This window comes from Panthera tigris, chromosome E1 (genome assembly GCF_018350195.1).
Source record: "Panthera tigris isolate Pti1 chromosome E1, P.tigris_Pti1_mat1.1, whole genome shotgun sequence".
Taxonomy (NCBI): Eukaryota; Metazoa; Chordata; class Mammalia; order Carnivora; family Felidae; genus Panthera; species Panthera tigris.
Genome location: NC_056673.1, coordinates 29,451,059 through 29,466,528, shown reverse-complemented (window position 1 = coordinate 29,466,528; position 15,470 = coordinate 29,451,059). Strand labels below are relative to the sequence as shown.

The window sequence follows — 15,470 nt, the reverse complement described above, 5'->3', positions numbered from 1 at the left end:
ACCAGGAGGGCTAACTCGGATCCTGTTCGGCTCTAGGTTCCTTCTGACCAAGGAGACATGGCTCTGAAGATGATGAGGATGGTGACTCAGCAGGAATAGGATGGACCGGAGGTGAGTTGCTTGGCCTTGGGGCACAGGGGCTGAAGCGAGCACCCTGCAGCTGTAGGAGGCACTGCTCTCCCTTGAACCCACTCGCCTGTGCGCGTGAAGTTTCCTGCCTGCTTCTCCAGAGAACAGAATCGCTGCCTCCGTGGCAACTTGGAAATCAGTTCTGCTTCCGAACAAACCTAAGTTGTTTTCTTCTCTAATGGATTTGTTTTCATCAAAATGAAAGGTTGAAATAAGTTAACATGTTTGTATTATGAAAGTAAATTATGTGGTTTATGGGGGAAAAAAAAGAGAAAGACAGGTAAACAACAAAATAAACACCCTTTTACTCCCTTCCCCGGGATAAGTTCGGCTGTCAGTTTAGTGTCTGTCTTTGGAAGTCTTTTTTTGCTATATATGCGTGTATATTTTTTACAAGAATGGAATCATTACTGTATGTTGTTTTACTACCTTGTTCACATATTCGTTTGTCCTAAACACCTCTTCATGTCAGTAAAGTTTCTTCTGTAACATTTTTTTTAATGCTTATTTATTTTTGAAGGAGAGAGAGAGAGACAGAGCGTGAGTGGGGGAGGGGCAGAGAGAGAGGGAGACACAGAATCCGAAGCAGGCTCCAGGCTCTGAGCTGTTAGTACAGAGCCTGATGCGGGGCTCGAACTCATGAGCCATGAGATCATGACCCGAGTCGAAGCCAGATGCTCAACTGACTAAGCCATCCAGGCACCCCTTTCTATAACACTTTTAATAGCTGCTGAAGCATTCCATTTTGTGGATGCACCATCATTTATGTACCAAATGCACAACTGTTTCACGTAAGCAATGTCTCCTTTGTCGCTGCTATAAACAGTGCTCTGGTGATTCATCCTGACAGTTATATTTTTATACACATCCTCATTATTTTCTTGCAATAAATTCCTAAAAGCATAACTGTGAAGTCAAAGAATTGGAGCTTTTCTTTAAAATCAAAATGAGGGGCACCTGGGTGGCTCAGTTGGTTGAGCATTCAACTCTTAATTTTGGCTCGAGTCATGATCTCACTGTGAGTTCGAGCCCCGCGTCGGGCTCTGGGCTGACAGCACAGAGTCTGCTTGGGATTCTGTCTCTGCCCTCCCCTATTTATGCTCACTTTCTCTCTCTCTCTCTCTCTCTCTCTCTCATAATAAATAAATAAAACTTAAAAATTTTCTAAAAATTTTTTTTGAAGTTTATTTATCTTGAGAGAGAGAGAGAGAGAGGAGCAGAGAGAGAAGGAGAGAGAAAATCCCAAGCAGGCTCCACACTGACAGCACAGAGCCTGACGTGGGGCTCGAACTCACCAACCGTGAGATCATGACCTGAGCCGAAATCAAGAGTTGGACGCTTAACCTACTGAGCTACCCAGGTGCCTCAAGGTCTTTAATTTTAAAATCCAGGCTTTTAAGTTTTAGTGTGTGGCTCACGATCTGCAGAAGGGATGTGATAGCCTCTATGCTGATCCTGAAAAGAACACTATTGCCTGTGGTTGCAGGGCTGAGATATTGAAAACCAAACCCAAAGTCTTCCTGCAGCACATAAGGAGAGAGTTATCAGTGGGTTATGCCTGCATGACCAGCCCTTTTGGACCTGAGATTAAAACAGGGACACCCCACACTTACCCATGGTTCACTGTTGGAGGGCAAGCGCTCCTGCGTGCCGTGGACAAGGAAGACAGGCTTGTCTGTCAGTTTTGATCCCTCTGGACTCCACCAGTGTATGTTCTCCTGCGGCTTCTGCTGCATATCCTTTGCTGGAAAAAAATTTAGCTATGAGTATAACTAGTCACCGAGTGTTGTGAGTCCTGGCATTGAATTACAACACAAATTGAATCCCCAACCTCACAGGAAACCTCTGTTTCATTAGTCGTTAGGGGACTAGGGGCGCCTGGCTGGCTCAGTCAGTAGAGTGCGTGACTCTTGATCTCAAGGTCATGAGTTCAAGCCCCCCGTTGGGCACGGGGCCTGCTTTAAAAAAATGAAATAGAAGCTAGGGTATTAGTTGGGAAGCAATGTGAGTTTGACCATTAGGAAGGGCCATGTAGACAGATTCCAGTGAAGCTAGGGCCAGCGAACCTTTTTTGCCACTTGAAGCAACCTTCTATCCCTGCCTGAGGAAGTTAACGTTCTCCTGCCCTGAGATCCAGTAACCAATCCCAAGATGCCCAAAGCCGTCTTCTTGCGACATTATATTCTCTCTCAACCCACACCCATGGCTTCATGGAAATTCCCTATGATCAGCTCCCTGGGGAGGAAGTCTCGGGCTTGGTTTATAGATAGCTCCACGTGGTGGGCATGCGTCCCCTGAGAATGGACAGCTGTAGCACGAAAGCCCTTCTCCGAAACAGCCCTGAAACATGGTCGGGGAAATCCTCCTAGTGGACAGAACTGGGGACACTGTACCTATTTGTTCACTTTGCCTGGAAAGAGAGGTGGTCAGAAGAAAGGGTATGCACCCAAATCATCATTTGGCTGGGTAGTTGCACTTGGAAGGAACACAACTGAAAAATCAAAAGGTCTGAGGAAGAGGTATGAGCATGGACCTCCGAGTGGCAGAATAGGAGGATAACTTGTGTTCCGTGTGAATGCTCACCAAAGCAGAGAGGAAGATTTTAACGATCAGGTGGTTAGGATGACCCATTCCGTAGACATCAGACAGTCTCCTTCCCCAGCAACCTCTGTGAACTCAATACCAATTGAAGTGGCCACTGTGACAGCGATGGAGATTATACATTTGCTACTGGAACATGGACTTGTGCTCACCAAGACTGATCTGGCTATAGCTGCTGCTGAGTGCCTAATCTGCCAACAGAAGGAACTGCACTGAGTCCCTGATACGGCAGCATTGCCTGAAGGCGTCAGCCAGCTACCTGGTGTTAAGTTGATTACATTGGACCACTTTCATTATGAAAGAGGCAGCAAGTTGTTCTTATTGGAATTGACGCTTGCTCTGGACTTGGATTTGCCTTCCCTGCCTGCAGTGTTTCTGCCAAAACTACCATCTGTGGCCTTACAGAATGTGTCGTCCGCCATCATGCTATTCACAACAAACGAAGCGCAGAAGTGGTTCATGCTCTTGGAATTCACTGATCTTAACCATGTTCCCCATTATCTTAAAGGGACTGCCTTAACACATGGTTGAATGGCTTTTTGAAGATTCAGGTACAGTACCAGCTAGGTGGTGACACCTTGCAGGGCTGGGGCAACGTCCTTCAGTATGCGGTGTATGCTCTAAATCGGCATCCCACGCTTCTCCCATGCTCTGGATTCAGGAGTCCAGGAATCAAGGGATACAAATGAAAGGAACTCCTCACTATCGGCCCAGTAGTCAAATTTTTGCTTGCCATTCCTGCAACTTTAGCCTCTGCTGGTGTAGAAGTCTTAGTTACAAAGGCAGACATGCTTTCATCAGGAGACACAGCAAAGATTGCATTGAACTGGAGCTTGAAGCTGCCATCTGGCGTCTTTGGGCACTGGATAAACAGGCAAAGTCCAGGCTGGGGTGATTGATCCTGACTATCAAGGGGGAACTGGGTTGCTACTACACAGGATTAAGGAGGGAGAATGCAAGAGATCTTTTGGGGTACCTTGTAGTACACCCATAGCCTCTGGTTAAAGTCAATGGAAAATGATAATAACCCAATTTAGACTGGTAGTGGCCCAGACCTCGCACAAAGGTTTGGGTCATTCTACCAGTCAAGGAATTATGACCAACTAAGGTGCTCGCCGAAGGCAGAAGAAATATGGAATAAATAGTGAATGATCTAGTTATTAATACTTGCTGTGACCTCGTGACCTGTTGTAGAACAAAGACTATAACAGTTATAAGTATTTCTTCCTTATTTTGATGTGAATATATTATAAATATTAACCAAAATCTTGTAATCTCTTCTCTCAACCCTTTATCGTCTAATTTAAGATGTGCTCATAATAGATAACTTTATATGTAAGTATCTAAGTTATAAGATATCAAAAAGGGAGTATGAATGAATCAGCTAGGAAAAGAATGTACGTTATCCAAAGACAAAAAAGGGACTCTGGTGTTGTTCTGGGGGAGAAAGTCAGCGTGGCTTGGGCCGTGTGGGGGATATTGCGTGGTGTTCCGCAGAAGCGTGATTTTGTTGCTGTCTTTATTTGGAGATTAAGCATAGTTTAAGGCACTGTGTACGGGTGCCAAGTCGAAAATGGATGGACTGTGGGGTCTTTGTAATGTTTCTACTTGCCCAGGCCAAATTATATTTCCCAGAATTACCTCTCCTGTTTGTTTCTGATTAGAATGGCCCACAAGACTGGAGATTCTCGTGGAGATTTAGAGGATAGAAATGAGGCAGCAGCCAACGTTAGCTCAAATGTGCTGTCATTTATCTGCCGGCTCAGCTCATGAGCAGCTGGGCTTACAACAGTCTGCCTTCCCTTGGACCCTCCTGGAGCTTCTCTGCCTCTTGGGCCAGAGATGAGTGTGCTTAGGTCTGTGATGAAGACCGAACTGGCATGAGTTTTGTTCCATGGACTGTGTTCATGGACTCTAGCTCTCGTTCCTCTTATTTTTGAGAGAGAGCGCGAGCAGGGGAGGGGCAGAGAGAGGAGGAAAGGGGATCCGAAGTGGGCTCTGCACCGACAGCAGAGAGCCTGACGGCGGGGCTCAAACTCATGAACCACGAGCTCGTGACCCGAACTGAAGTCAGATGCTTAACCGACTGAGCCACCCAGGCGCCCCAGGTTGCTGTTGTTCTTTCTCTAGAGAAAGAACTTTATGTCCATTGTCCCTTCCTGACTGCTTGCCCTGTGGACTTCAGTCCCCAGCATCACATTTTGAAGGCACCAGCCTCAGGAAGACTGCCTACCCAGCTCCCACACTGCAGTGTGTAGTCGAATCCCTACACACACAAACACACACACACGCACACACATGTACACACGTGCACATGCTTGCACACACATGTGTGTGCGCACAGTTCCACTTCTCTGAACCTGACTGATACCATAAATTAGATTCAATTATTTCTTAATGGATTCAAAGTAGCCCCACAACTGGAACCTGAATATTTGATAAAGGCTCTCTGTTCTGTACAACTTAATCAGCTGCAGAACCCTTGGGTCACATCTTTCCTTCATTGTTGGTATCAGCTGCTGCTGAGAAATTTGAAGCCACCTTGACTTTGTATTTTTTACCTTTATAAACAGGTAATTTTATACCTGGATGCTGGACACTTGTTTAATCTTACAAAATGGTAACTTCAGATGGTACATTGATGTGTATAGTCTTGAATTAATTTTGCCTGATATTTAGTGAGCTTTTTGGTTCGTAGGTTTAGATCACCAGTTGAGCAATGTTTTCCACTGCATATTTGAATATTGTTTCAAGCTCTTTTTCCCACTTTTCTGTGTTTGTTTTTATTCCAGGGACTTTGTTTTTTCTTTAAAAAAATTTTTTTTATGTTTTATTTTTGAAAGAAAGAGACAGAGTGCAGATGGGGGTGGGGCAGAGAGGGAGGGAGACACAGGGTCCAGAGCAGGCTCCAGGCTCTGAGCTGTCAGCACAGAGCCACCTAGTCGCCCCATAGGTGCTTTTAATCAAGACTGCCATCAGCAGGTGGTAGCCAACGCTATGGCAGTAATCATTTCGCAACTTACAAATGTATTAAATCAATACATTGTACACCTGAAACTCACACAATCTGTCAGTGATAGCTCAAAACTGGGAAAATCAAGGTTGCATCAACATCAGTACTTCGGTTTTCGGTAAAATTTGGTCAATTTTCGACGTTTCTGAAGCACTTTTATTTTCTGTAATTATCTTTCTCCTTATTTCCCCCATTATGCCAGCTGCTGTTTCCCCTTCTTACTGATGTCTTCTCGTCTGCTTCTTCATTTCCTGTTTCGTGGATTTGTGTCTGCTCTAATGTCCTTGAGAGGGAGCAGTGCGCAAACCTCTTCTAGTACAAACCTTCCAAAGAATGTTCCTGATTGCTTCTGGCCTTTTGGCTGAGATCAAGTGTAGTATCTGTTCTAATCAGTTTAATATCTTACACGTCCTGTATCCAAAGAAGGTTCCTCATCTGTCTTTTGTATCTCATGTTAATTTCCTCCCTTTTAGTTGACGTTCGGTTTTTCATGTTTGTGTGTTTGCTTTTTGTTTATATGTACATATCTCTGAATGAGGATAGTTATGGGAATCCTCCAATTCCTGATCCAGTTCATCTGGTTATTTTTTAGATTGTTCACTTAGTTCTTGTTCCAGAATATTTGGTGTTGTGGATGCACATGGTCTATTTAGTCTTCCAGTTGCCTGAGGGAGGTGGAGCTGGGATGTTAGGCAGTAATTATTGGGAACATCTTCCCTGTGGCCAACTAATGGCAGAAAGCACTCGGATTTTGTTGCGTTTCCTGCTTTAGGACAGACCAACCATTTTGCTAAGAAGTAAAGTCAAGAGAGAGTTAGGGACTTATTTGATGGGCATTTTAGTTATCTATTGCTACATAATAAATTACCCATAAACTCTGTGACTTAGGACATTTATTATCTGATAGTTTGTGGGGGTCAAGAACCTGGGCATGGCTTACTGGGTCCTCTACGTGAGGGTCCCTCACTAGACTGCCATGAAGGTGTTGGCTAGGGCTTCAGTGGGTGGTCTCGGGACTCCAGTGGGGAAGGACCAGCTTCCAAGCTCACTCATGAGGTTGCCGGTGAGATTCAGTTCCTCACAGGACTGAGGGCGTCCTGCAGCTACTTGCCGTGTGAACCTCTCCACAGAGCAGCTCACCTTGTGGCAGCCTGCGTCATCAGAGCAAGCAAGAGAAGAGTCAGAGTTCAGGCAAGATCAAGGTCACCATCTTATAACTAATTTCAGAAGTGCTGTCTTATCTCCTTGACCTATTCTGTTCTTTAGGAGCAAGTCAATAACCCAGCCCACGCTCAAGCAGAGGAGATTATGCAAGGGCGTGAATGCCAGGAGGTGGACCATCATTGGAACCATTTAGAAGCCAGCTACCATGGTGGTAGCTGTCTTTCCTCACTTCACATCTCTTCTCATCAGGGGCAGGGTCTGTGGAGAAGGCATGGTGACGTGTGGCCTTTTGGGCTCTCCTCACTCCCCACACATAGGGGAAGAATAGGCTCACCAGGGTGTTTCACGTCTCTCCCGGCACCTGCCCGACTTGTAGTCCTTCTTACAAGTGCGAGGAGTGTTAGTGCGACCCTGAAGAATTGCATCCACCCACTTTGCACCATGTTTCATTCCTGCCTTGAAAGGGGGAGCTTAGGTGCCTGGGTGGCTCAGTCGGTTAAGCGTCTGACTTTGGCTCAGGTCATGATCTCACAGCTCGTGAGTTCGAGCCCCGCGTTGGGCTCTATGCTGACAGCTCAGGGCCTGGAGCCTGCTCTTCAGATTCTGTGTCTCCCTCTCTCCTGCCCCTCCTCTGATCCCACTCTGTCTGTCTGTCTGTCTCTCTCAAAAATAACTAAACATTTAAAAAAATAAAAAAATTTAAAAAAAAGAAAGAAAAGGCGAGCTTGTCTCAAACCTGCTCATCCTCTGGCAATTTGGTCCAGATTTGCAACATATCACATTCACCACATATCATAGTTGTTGAGCGTTTATTATATACAAGATGCTTTGTATGGATTTATACATCTTAATCCCCCAGGCTTCTGGAGTACAGTAATTGTTGCCATTTTAAAGAACAGAAGTGGAAGGCTTGGCGAGATCGCATAACTTGGCCACGGTCCCACAGCTATGAGCGGCAAATCCGAGGTGTTAAGGGTGTAACCAGCATATAAAGTTTCAGAGACTGTCAAGCAAACTCATTGTTTGGGGTTTGGTTTCACAGAGAGGGTTCTTTAAGTTCATCCAAATTCATTTTGCGTACTTGATTCATTAGTGATTACAATGTTGGATTCAGATTCCCCCCTTTCCTGCCAAGCACTATCCTAGGCAGTTTTCCCCTTTCTGTTCTCCTGAGATAAAGATTTAATTATGTCCAGTTTACAGATGAAGAAACTGAGACCCAGAGGTCACACAGCCCACGAGGGGCAGAGTCAGGAAACCAACTCCTTGTACTTCCCGCAATTGTTTTCTCCTTGTTTGGCTCTTTTGTCCATTTAATGCCTTTTCTCACTTTGGGCTCATCACTCAAACATGATCCTCTGATGGCTTTCCCACAGCCTTATGTTCAAATCCACAGGCCTTTTTTAAGTGTATTTATTTTGAAAGAGAGAGAATGTGTGTGACATGTGCACACAAGCAGGGAGGGACAGAGAGAGAGAGAGAGAGAGAGAGAGAGAGAGAGAGAGAGAGAGAGAGATTCCAAGCAGGCTCCACACTGACAGCACAGAGCCTGACTCGGGGTTCGAGCCCATGAACCGTGAGATCATGACCTGAGCCAAAATCGAGAGTTGGACACAACCAACGGAGCCACCCAGGTGCCCTTCTTGGGCTTTATTATTTAAGTTTTTCCTTTTCTTTTCTTCATCGAGATGTAATCGAAACCTAACATCGTGTACGTTTCAGGTGCACAGCATGCTGCTTGGTACATTTATCTATTGCGCTATGCCTATCTGCACAATGTTAGCTAACACCCGCGTCACATAATTATAATTTGTGTGTGTGTGGTGAAAACAGTTAAGATCTAGTTTCTTAGCAACTTTGAACTTTTTAATACGGTTGATTATCATCAGTGTGCAGTGCATTAGATCCCCCAAACCTGTTTACCCCACTCTTATGTTTTAACTTCACCAATAGAGTGAACCCAGGAAATGCTAGGCCCCCACCCTCAACCCAAAAAAGGCAGGACCCCAGGTCTGCAGAGCTCTGTCTTTATCCCTGACCTCGGTGTGGCTCTCAGGCTGCTGTGAACCCTCCAGGGCTTGTGACTAAGAAGCCTTGTTTTGTTAAAGTTCCCTGATGGCTGTTGTGAGGGGAATCTTGCAGTCCGGCAGCAAGGTTGGCCCCAGTGCGGGGAGAGGAGGCTCATGGCAGTAGGAGGGGCCCAGGCGAGCATCCCAAGGCCTTCCTCGCTGGTAGCATCGCAGGCTGAGACCGATGCAAAAACAGATACCCATCAAATGACTCACCCTTCCTCACTGGGGGGATGAAGGGAGGGCAAGAGGCCAAGAGTCTTAAGGGAAGACTGAAAACCAAAAACAGGGAAGAGACATTTCTCCTCTCCACCCCAACATCCAACACTGGGCTGGTCCTGTGCCCTTCTTGCCAGAATAGCTCTGCCACCCCTCCCCCCCACCCCCCAACCTGGCTAATTTCTTACTTACCTTTCAGGTCTCAGCATAAACAGGACACCCTCCCAGAACCTTCTGTGATCCCCCAAACTAAGTTAGGAGCCCCCTCCCTCGCTCTCCTAGCACTCTGCCTGTCCTCTTGTGATTATGTCCTTGTGTCCCTGGCATGGAGCAGGCCTTTAGCACTCTGCATGTCCGCTGACTGGCCTTCCAGGCGGGGAACGGAGGAAGAGTACGATGGACCCCCTCTGGATTGTGGGGTGTCCTGAGCTGCATTCTTGGCCGACTGGAGCTTGCTCTATTACAGCTTCCTACCTGCCTCATTTGCTTTGGCTGGAATTTCAACATTCAGTGGTGACACCCACTTTTTGCCTCATCTGTTCATGAGAATTTGCCACCTTTCCTCCTTCCACAAAGTCGGTCTCCTTATTTGTGCCGCTGCCTTTCCAACTCTGTGGGCAGACGAAGTTCACTGCAGCAGAGTCCTTGAGAACAGTATCTTCAAGGACAGCAAGAAGGAGGGCATTTCTCACAAGGCACTGTGCTGTCACCTTAGGGCTCACTGTTGCAAGGCTGGACTTGATGGACGTTGTATCTATGCAGTGGTGTAGATAATCAAGCTTGTTGTAGGTTGAGTGTGCCAGAACTAAGAGCCTTTTCTATCTTTAAATGGGTTTGTCTTATATCTTAGAGCACTTAAACTACCTGGATGGGTCCTCTCTGACTTCACCTTCACGTCCCATTTTATTTATGAGGAAATCAGTTTAAAAAGAGTAAGCATGAGGGGCGCCTGGGTGGCTCGGTAAGTTAAGCATCTGACTTCAGCTCAGGTCATGATCTCACGGTTCAAGGGTTCAAGCCCTGCATCGGGCTCTGTGCTGACAGCTCAGAGCCTGGAGCCTGCTTCGGATTCTGTGTCTCCTTCTCTCTCTGCCCCTCCCCTGTCTCTCAAAAATGAATAAATGTTAAAAAAAATTTTTTTAAAGAAAAATTAAGTATGAGCTCTTCCAATTTTGATCCCTATGGAAATTTAATTTTGATATGTTTTTAAACATGATGTGTTTATATTTTATGCCCTACCCTTTTTTCATTTAATAGTATTGCACAGAAGGCTTTCCAGGTACTGGGGCTTCCAGATTGGTGAACAGACGCAGGTGCTGGGAGGGTGACAGACTCAGAGAAGACATGAAAGTTCCATGCCCCTCCCCCCACACCCTCCCCTCCCCCCATACCCTTCCATTTGGCTGTGGAGTTATATCCTTCACAATAAACCAGTAATAGTAAATAGAACAACCACAACCATTTTCCAGTTTTTGTGTGATTTTTATAGTTCCCATTTTCTTGGCTCCTAGTAATTGATTTATAATGGTCTGTGTCATTCATCCATTGTTAGCTTCTCTTTACATTTAACTGCCACAAGCATTCTTTACGGCAAGCTAATATTTTGAAATATTAATCCCTGTGATTTTCTTCTCTGTCTTACTGAGTGTACGATCCCTCACCGAATCATCCACGGAGATCTAAAATGCCTGGAGAGGAGCACCTGAGTGGCTCAATCCATTAAGCGTCTGACTCTTGATCTTGGCTCAGGTCATGATGTCAAGGTTTGTGGGATCGAGCCCCACGTTGGGATTCTCTCTCCCTCACTCTCTGCCCCTCCCTCACCTGCTTGCTCTCTCTCTCTCAAAATAAATAAACTTTAAAAAAAATACAATGCCTGGAGGAGGATCAGAGCCATTAAAACAGAATGCAAATGGGGCACCTGGCTGGCTCAATCGGTAGAGCATGCAAGGCTTCATCTCAGGGTCTTGAGCTTGAGCCCCATGTTGGCTAGAGAGGTTACTTTAAAAAAAAGAAAAAGATAAAAAAGAAACATTGAGAAGCAATAGCTTTTGATTTGCAAGAGAAAAGAAAGGGTATTTGAGAATCAAAAAGATCCTGCAAGGAAAGGGCAGAGAACTTACGCCTTAATAACAGATGGTGTCAACGTGCAAAAAAGCTGAACCCTAATTAGAGGATAGATCTAGAATGGTAACTGAGGACAGTAATGTCATAGCAATAGGGAACTGAATTCAAATTCGGTTTGTGTAGAGGTCTGAAATAGAATTATAAATCTGGGGTCGGTGGTGTATAAATGGCCTGTATAAATTGATACAATTTGTCCAATATCGATTCTCTTGTCGTCTAATTGAGACACAATGGATGTAACAGTGTGTAAGTTTAAGTTTATGCAACATGTTGGCTTGCTGCATTTATGCATTTGCAATATGATGACTGTAGTAGCATTAGCTAACACCTCTATCACGTCCCATAATTCTTTCTTTCTTGTGGTTAGAGCAATTAAGATCTAGTCGCTTAGCAACTTTGAAGCTTGTAATTCAGTATTGCTGACTGTAATCACTATGCGGTGCGTTGAATCTCCAGAACTTACTTATTTACTAGTGGTGTCCCTGGTAACTACCATTCTACTCTCCGTTTTGATGAGTTCAGCTTTTTAAAATTCCACATACAAGCGGTATCATACGGTATTTCTCTTTCTCTGTCTGCCTTACCTCACTTACCGTGATTGCCCTCAAAGTCCATCCGTGTTGCTGCAAATGGGCTGGATTTCCTTCTTTCTCGTGGCTGAATAATATTCCATTGTAGACATATATAAATTCTCTTCGTTCTGTCAGAGTCTTAAATTGGTTCAGAGTGCAATGGGCCTAGTTAAAGATACCTTCCCTGACTTTCTGGCTGCTAGAATTGGCCAGCCCTGCCCGATGACAGGTAAGCAGAAGTGGGTGGATAGACTTCCGGGAAACTATACAAAGGGATAGGTGAGATTCGGGTGCACGTTGGTCTTCCCCCATCTGCGTGTAATGTAAACTTGCCAGAGGCAGAGCATCCATCTTGTTATAGAAGGCAAAGAGAGCATGCACATGCAAGCTACCTGTGAGGATGGTGAAGGGCAGAAGAGGCTCCCTGGAACAACGATGGCACGGGAGAGCTGCCTGCCAGTCCTAGATCACGTACTTTCAGTCTTACTAGAAAAAGAAGCCCCCATTTGGTTAAACTAGTATAGTCCCTTCTTCTGTTACACGGACTCCAGTGCCACCCTGATGTTGATGGCAGCTGAGCCCAAGAGCCTTCGTGAGGTTGCCGGGGAGAGTCTAGACTGTGAGGCGAGAGGGGTCCTGGGAAGAATCCCGCGGGAACTTGTAACACTCAACAGCCAGGCAGAGGAGGCCGACTTGCAGGAGGAGTTGGAGAAGTAGAAACCTGAAACCAGCGTTTGGGAAGCAGTGCTCAGAACCTAAGTGTCGGCAAGACCAGGAAGCAGAAAGGTTAAAGGAACCGTCTCGTAGCCAGATTACCTGAATTCAGCCTGGGCTCAGGTCACTGCTATCCAGGTGGCCTGTGCCTCAACCTCCTCATTTGTAAAATGGGGATAATAATAAGGTTATTGGGGCACCTGGCCGCCTCAGTCAGTGGAGGATGCGACTCTTGATCTTGGAGTTGTGAGTTCGAGCCCCGTGGTTGGTGCAGAGATTACTTAAAAAAAATAAAATCTTTAAAAATAACAATAATCAGGTTAATCATTCTGCAGAAGCAGGAAGGTGTTTTTGTTTGCTTTTTGTTTTGTTTTTTTTTTTGTTTGTTTTTTTTTGTAAAGGCCAAACCCTTGGGAAACCTGCAAATGGTGTTATCCTCTGTGGAATTATCAGACATTAGTCATCAGACAGGCCTAATGAAAGACAGTTTCCTCTAGGGTGTTGCAAAGGGTCCCTCCTCTGAGTCTGGCTGGCTCATCCTGTAGTTAGTGCACTGACCAAGAGTTTTCCATTCAAACAAACATTTAGAAGCATTCGTTGGACCCCTTCCATGTGCATGGACTGTGTCGGACGAGGGTGGGATACAAAGATGAATACAGTATGGTGGGTGCACGTGTGCGTGGGTGGGGAGATCTCTCTGGGGCACCAACAGCAGCTGCTACCTTTTTTCTGCTGGGCTTGAACCAGGACGGATGTGACCCTGAAGAGACATCTCAGGACACCTGAAGGCGAAGCTAACTTGGCACAAGGCAGAGCCAAGAGATGGAGAGAAATGCAGTCACAAGGCAATGACGTGTCGGAGCCCCGAATCAAATAACACCTGAAGGGAGAAGTATTCTCCAACTTTTCATTTATGGAATCCAATGAACTGCTTAAACCATTTGAGTTAGCTTTCCCTTCACTTGCGAGTGAAGCAGCTCTAAACGCTGCAAGTGATGTCTAATTAATATTTGCCTCCTGCCTTAAAATTCACTGCTTTATTCACAGTTGTGAATGCTTAATTAAGCGAACTGTTGACGTTGCATAGCTAGCTGGGTTCAGAAACTGGGGCGAATCTTGCATACCATTTTTGTTTTTGTTTTTGTTTTTTTACAAAACTATGTTATGGAAAATTTCAAATAAATACAGAAGCAGAGACAATCGTATAATGAACCACCGTGTCCCCATCGCTCTGTTCGGACAATGATCAACTCATGAGCAAACTTATTTTACCTATTCTACCTTCCACCCCCCAAAATGGATTATTTTTAAAGCATATCCCATGCTTCATTTTATCTGATCAGTGTGCTCAGGTCACAGGACTGCATTATATCTGCCAAGGAGCAGACAGCAGAGACCTAGCCCCTTTGGGGGGCTTTAGCAGTCCTTTAGCAGAGGACTCCCCTTGATGCTGGTGGGTCAAGGTGGTGACTTTCCATCACAAGTGGTCTTAACAGTGATGCAGAAGACAAACGGAGGGACGAGGGAAAGCTTTGGGACAGGAAGGAGTAAATTGAGCCCTAAGATGGCCAGAATATAGGTACCTAGAGAGACTAGATTTATTTTATTCCTAATAAAACAATAAGTGTAATAGTAAGAAAAATTAGAAAATAAGGAAATGTGGGAAAAGTAGTCATTCAAAGTCTCAACCAAAAAAGGCATTGGGCTTGGTTTCCAGTTTTTGGTGGGTTTTGTTTCTTTTTTCCTCTCTCTCCATAGGTTAGTTGTAACTGTGCTGCAAATCTACATCCCTGTATTTTTATTAAACAGGATAAGCAGTTTTCTTTGTTACTGTGGACTCTTTGTAAACATAATTTTTAACAGATGCATAAGAGTTCATTAAGAACGTATTCCATAGTTTATATGATCAATCCCCCACACTTTGGCATTCTAATTCCATTTTTTTGTGTATGTAATTATAAATAACCATATGATGAATATTGTTTTGCTTAAAACTTAGATTTATTTCATTATTACTATGGACTACCCAAAGCAAAATTACTGGTAAAAGAGTATGACTATTGGGGCGCCTGGGTGGCTCAGTCAATTAAGCACCTGACTCTTGGTTTCAGCTCAGGTGATGATCTCAAGGTTCATGAGTTCCAAAACCACAGAGCCTGCCTGAGATTCTCTCTCTCTCTCTCTCTCTCTCTGCCCCTCCCCTGCTCATGCTCGCTCTCTCTCTCTCAAAATAAATAAACTTAAAAAGGAGTGTGACTATTATGAAGAGTGGGGCATTTCTTTATTTTTTAATTTTTTAAAGTTTATTTATTTTTGAGAGAAGGGGGAGGGGCAGAAAAAGAGGGAGAGAGAGAATCCCAAAAAGACTCTGTGCTGTTAGCATGGAACCTGATGCAGAGCTCAAACTCACAAACCCGTAAGCTGGTGACCGGAGCTGAAGCCAAGAGTCAGACACTTAACCAGCCGAGCCACCCAGGCACCCCAAGAGTGAGGCATTTCTTTTTATTTTTTTTTATTTTTTTTTAACGTTTTATTTATTTTTGAGACAGAGAGAGACAGAGCATGAACGGGGGAGGGGCAGAGAGAGAGGGAGTCACAGAATTGGAAGCAGGCTCCAGGCTCTGAGCCATCAGCCCAGAGCCCGATGCGGGGCTCGAACTCACGGACCGCGAGATCGTGACCTGAGCCAAAGTCGGACGCCCAACCGACTGAGCCACCCAGGCGCCCCAAGAGTGAGGCATTTCTAATACTGATTTTACATCATCTTGTATTGTTATACAGTGACCTCAAGAGGTGCTTCAATTTTTTCAAGATAAATTGATAGAAACTGATGAATTTTAAGAATATAAGCCCTAGAGTATA

At 45.0% G+C, this 15,470-nt stretch overlaps 1 protein-coding gene and 1 pseudogene across 1 annotated transcript in view; both read left to right on the top strand.

Annotated features, from left to right (window-relative positions):
• Window positions 1-624, top strand: part of SCPEP1 (serine carboxypeptidase 1) — a 31,837-nt gene extending 31,213 nt beyond the window's left edge. The window contains exon 13 of the mRNA XM_007086706.2: window positions 37-624. Within this exon, the coding sequence (XP_007086768.2) occupies window positions 37-99 (63 nt within the window). The 3' untranslated portion in view covers window positions 100-624. The remainder of the gene's footprint in view (window positions 1-36) is intronic.
• Window positions 625-6,085: 5,461 nt separating this feature from the next.
• Window positions 6,086-6,196, top strand: LOC122233897 (annotated as a pseudogene).
• The last annotated feature ends 9,274 nt before the right edge of the window (window positions 6,197-15,470 follow it).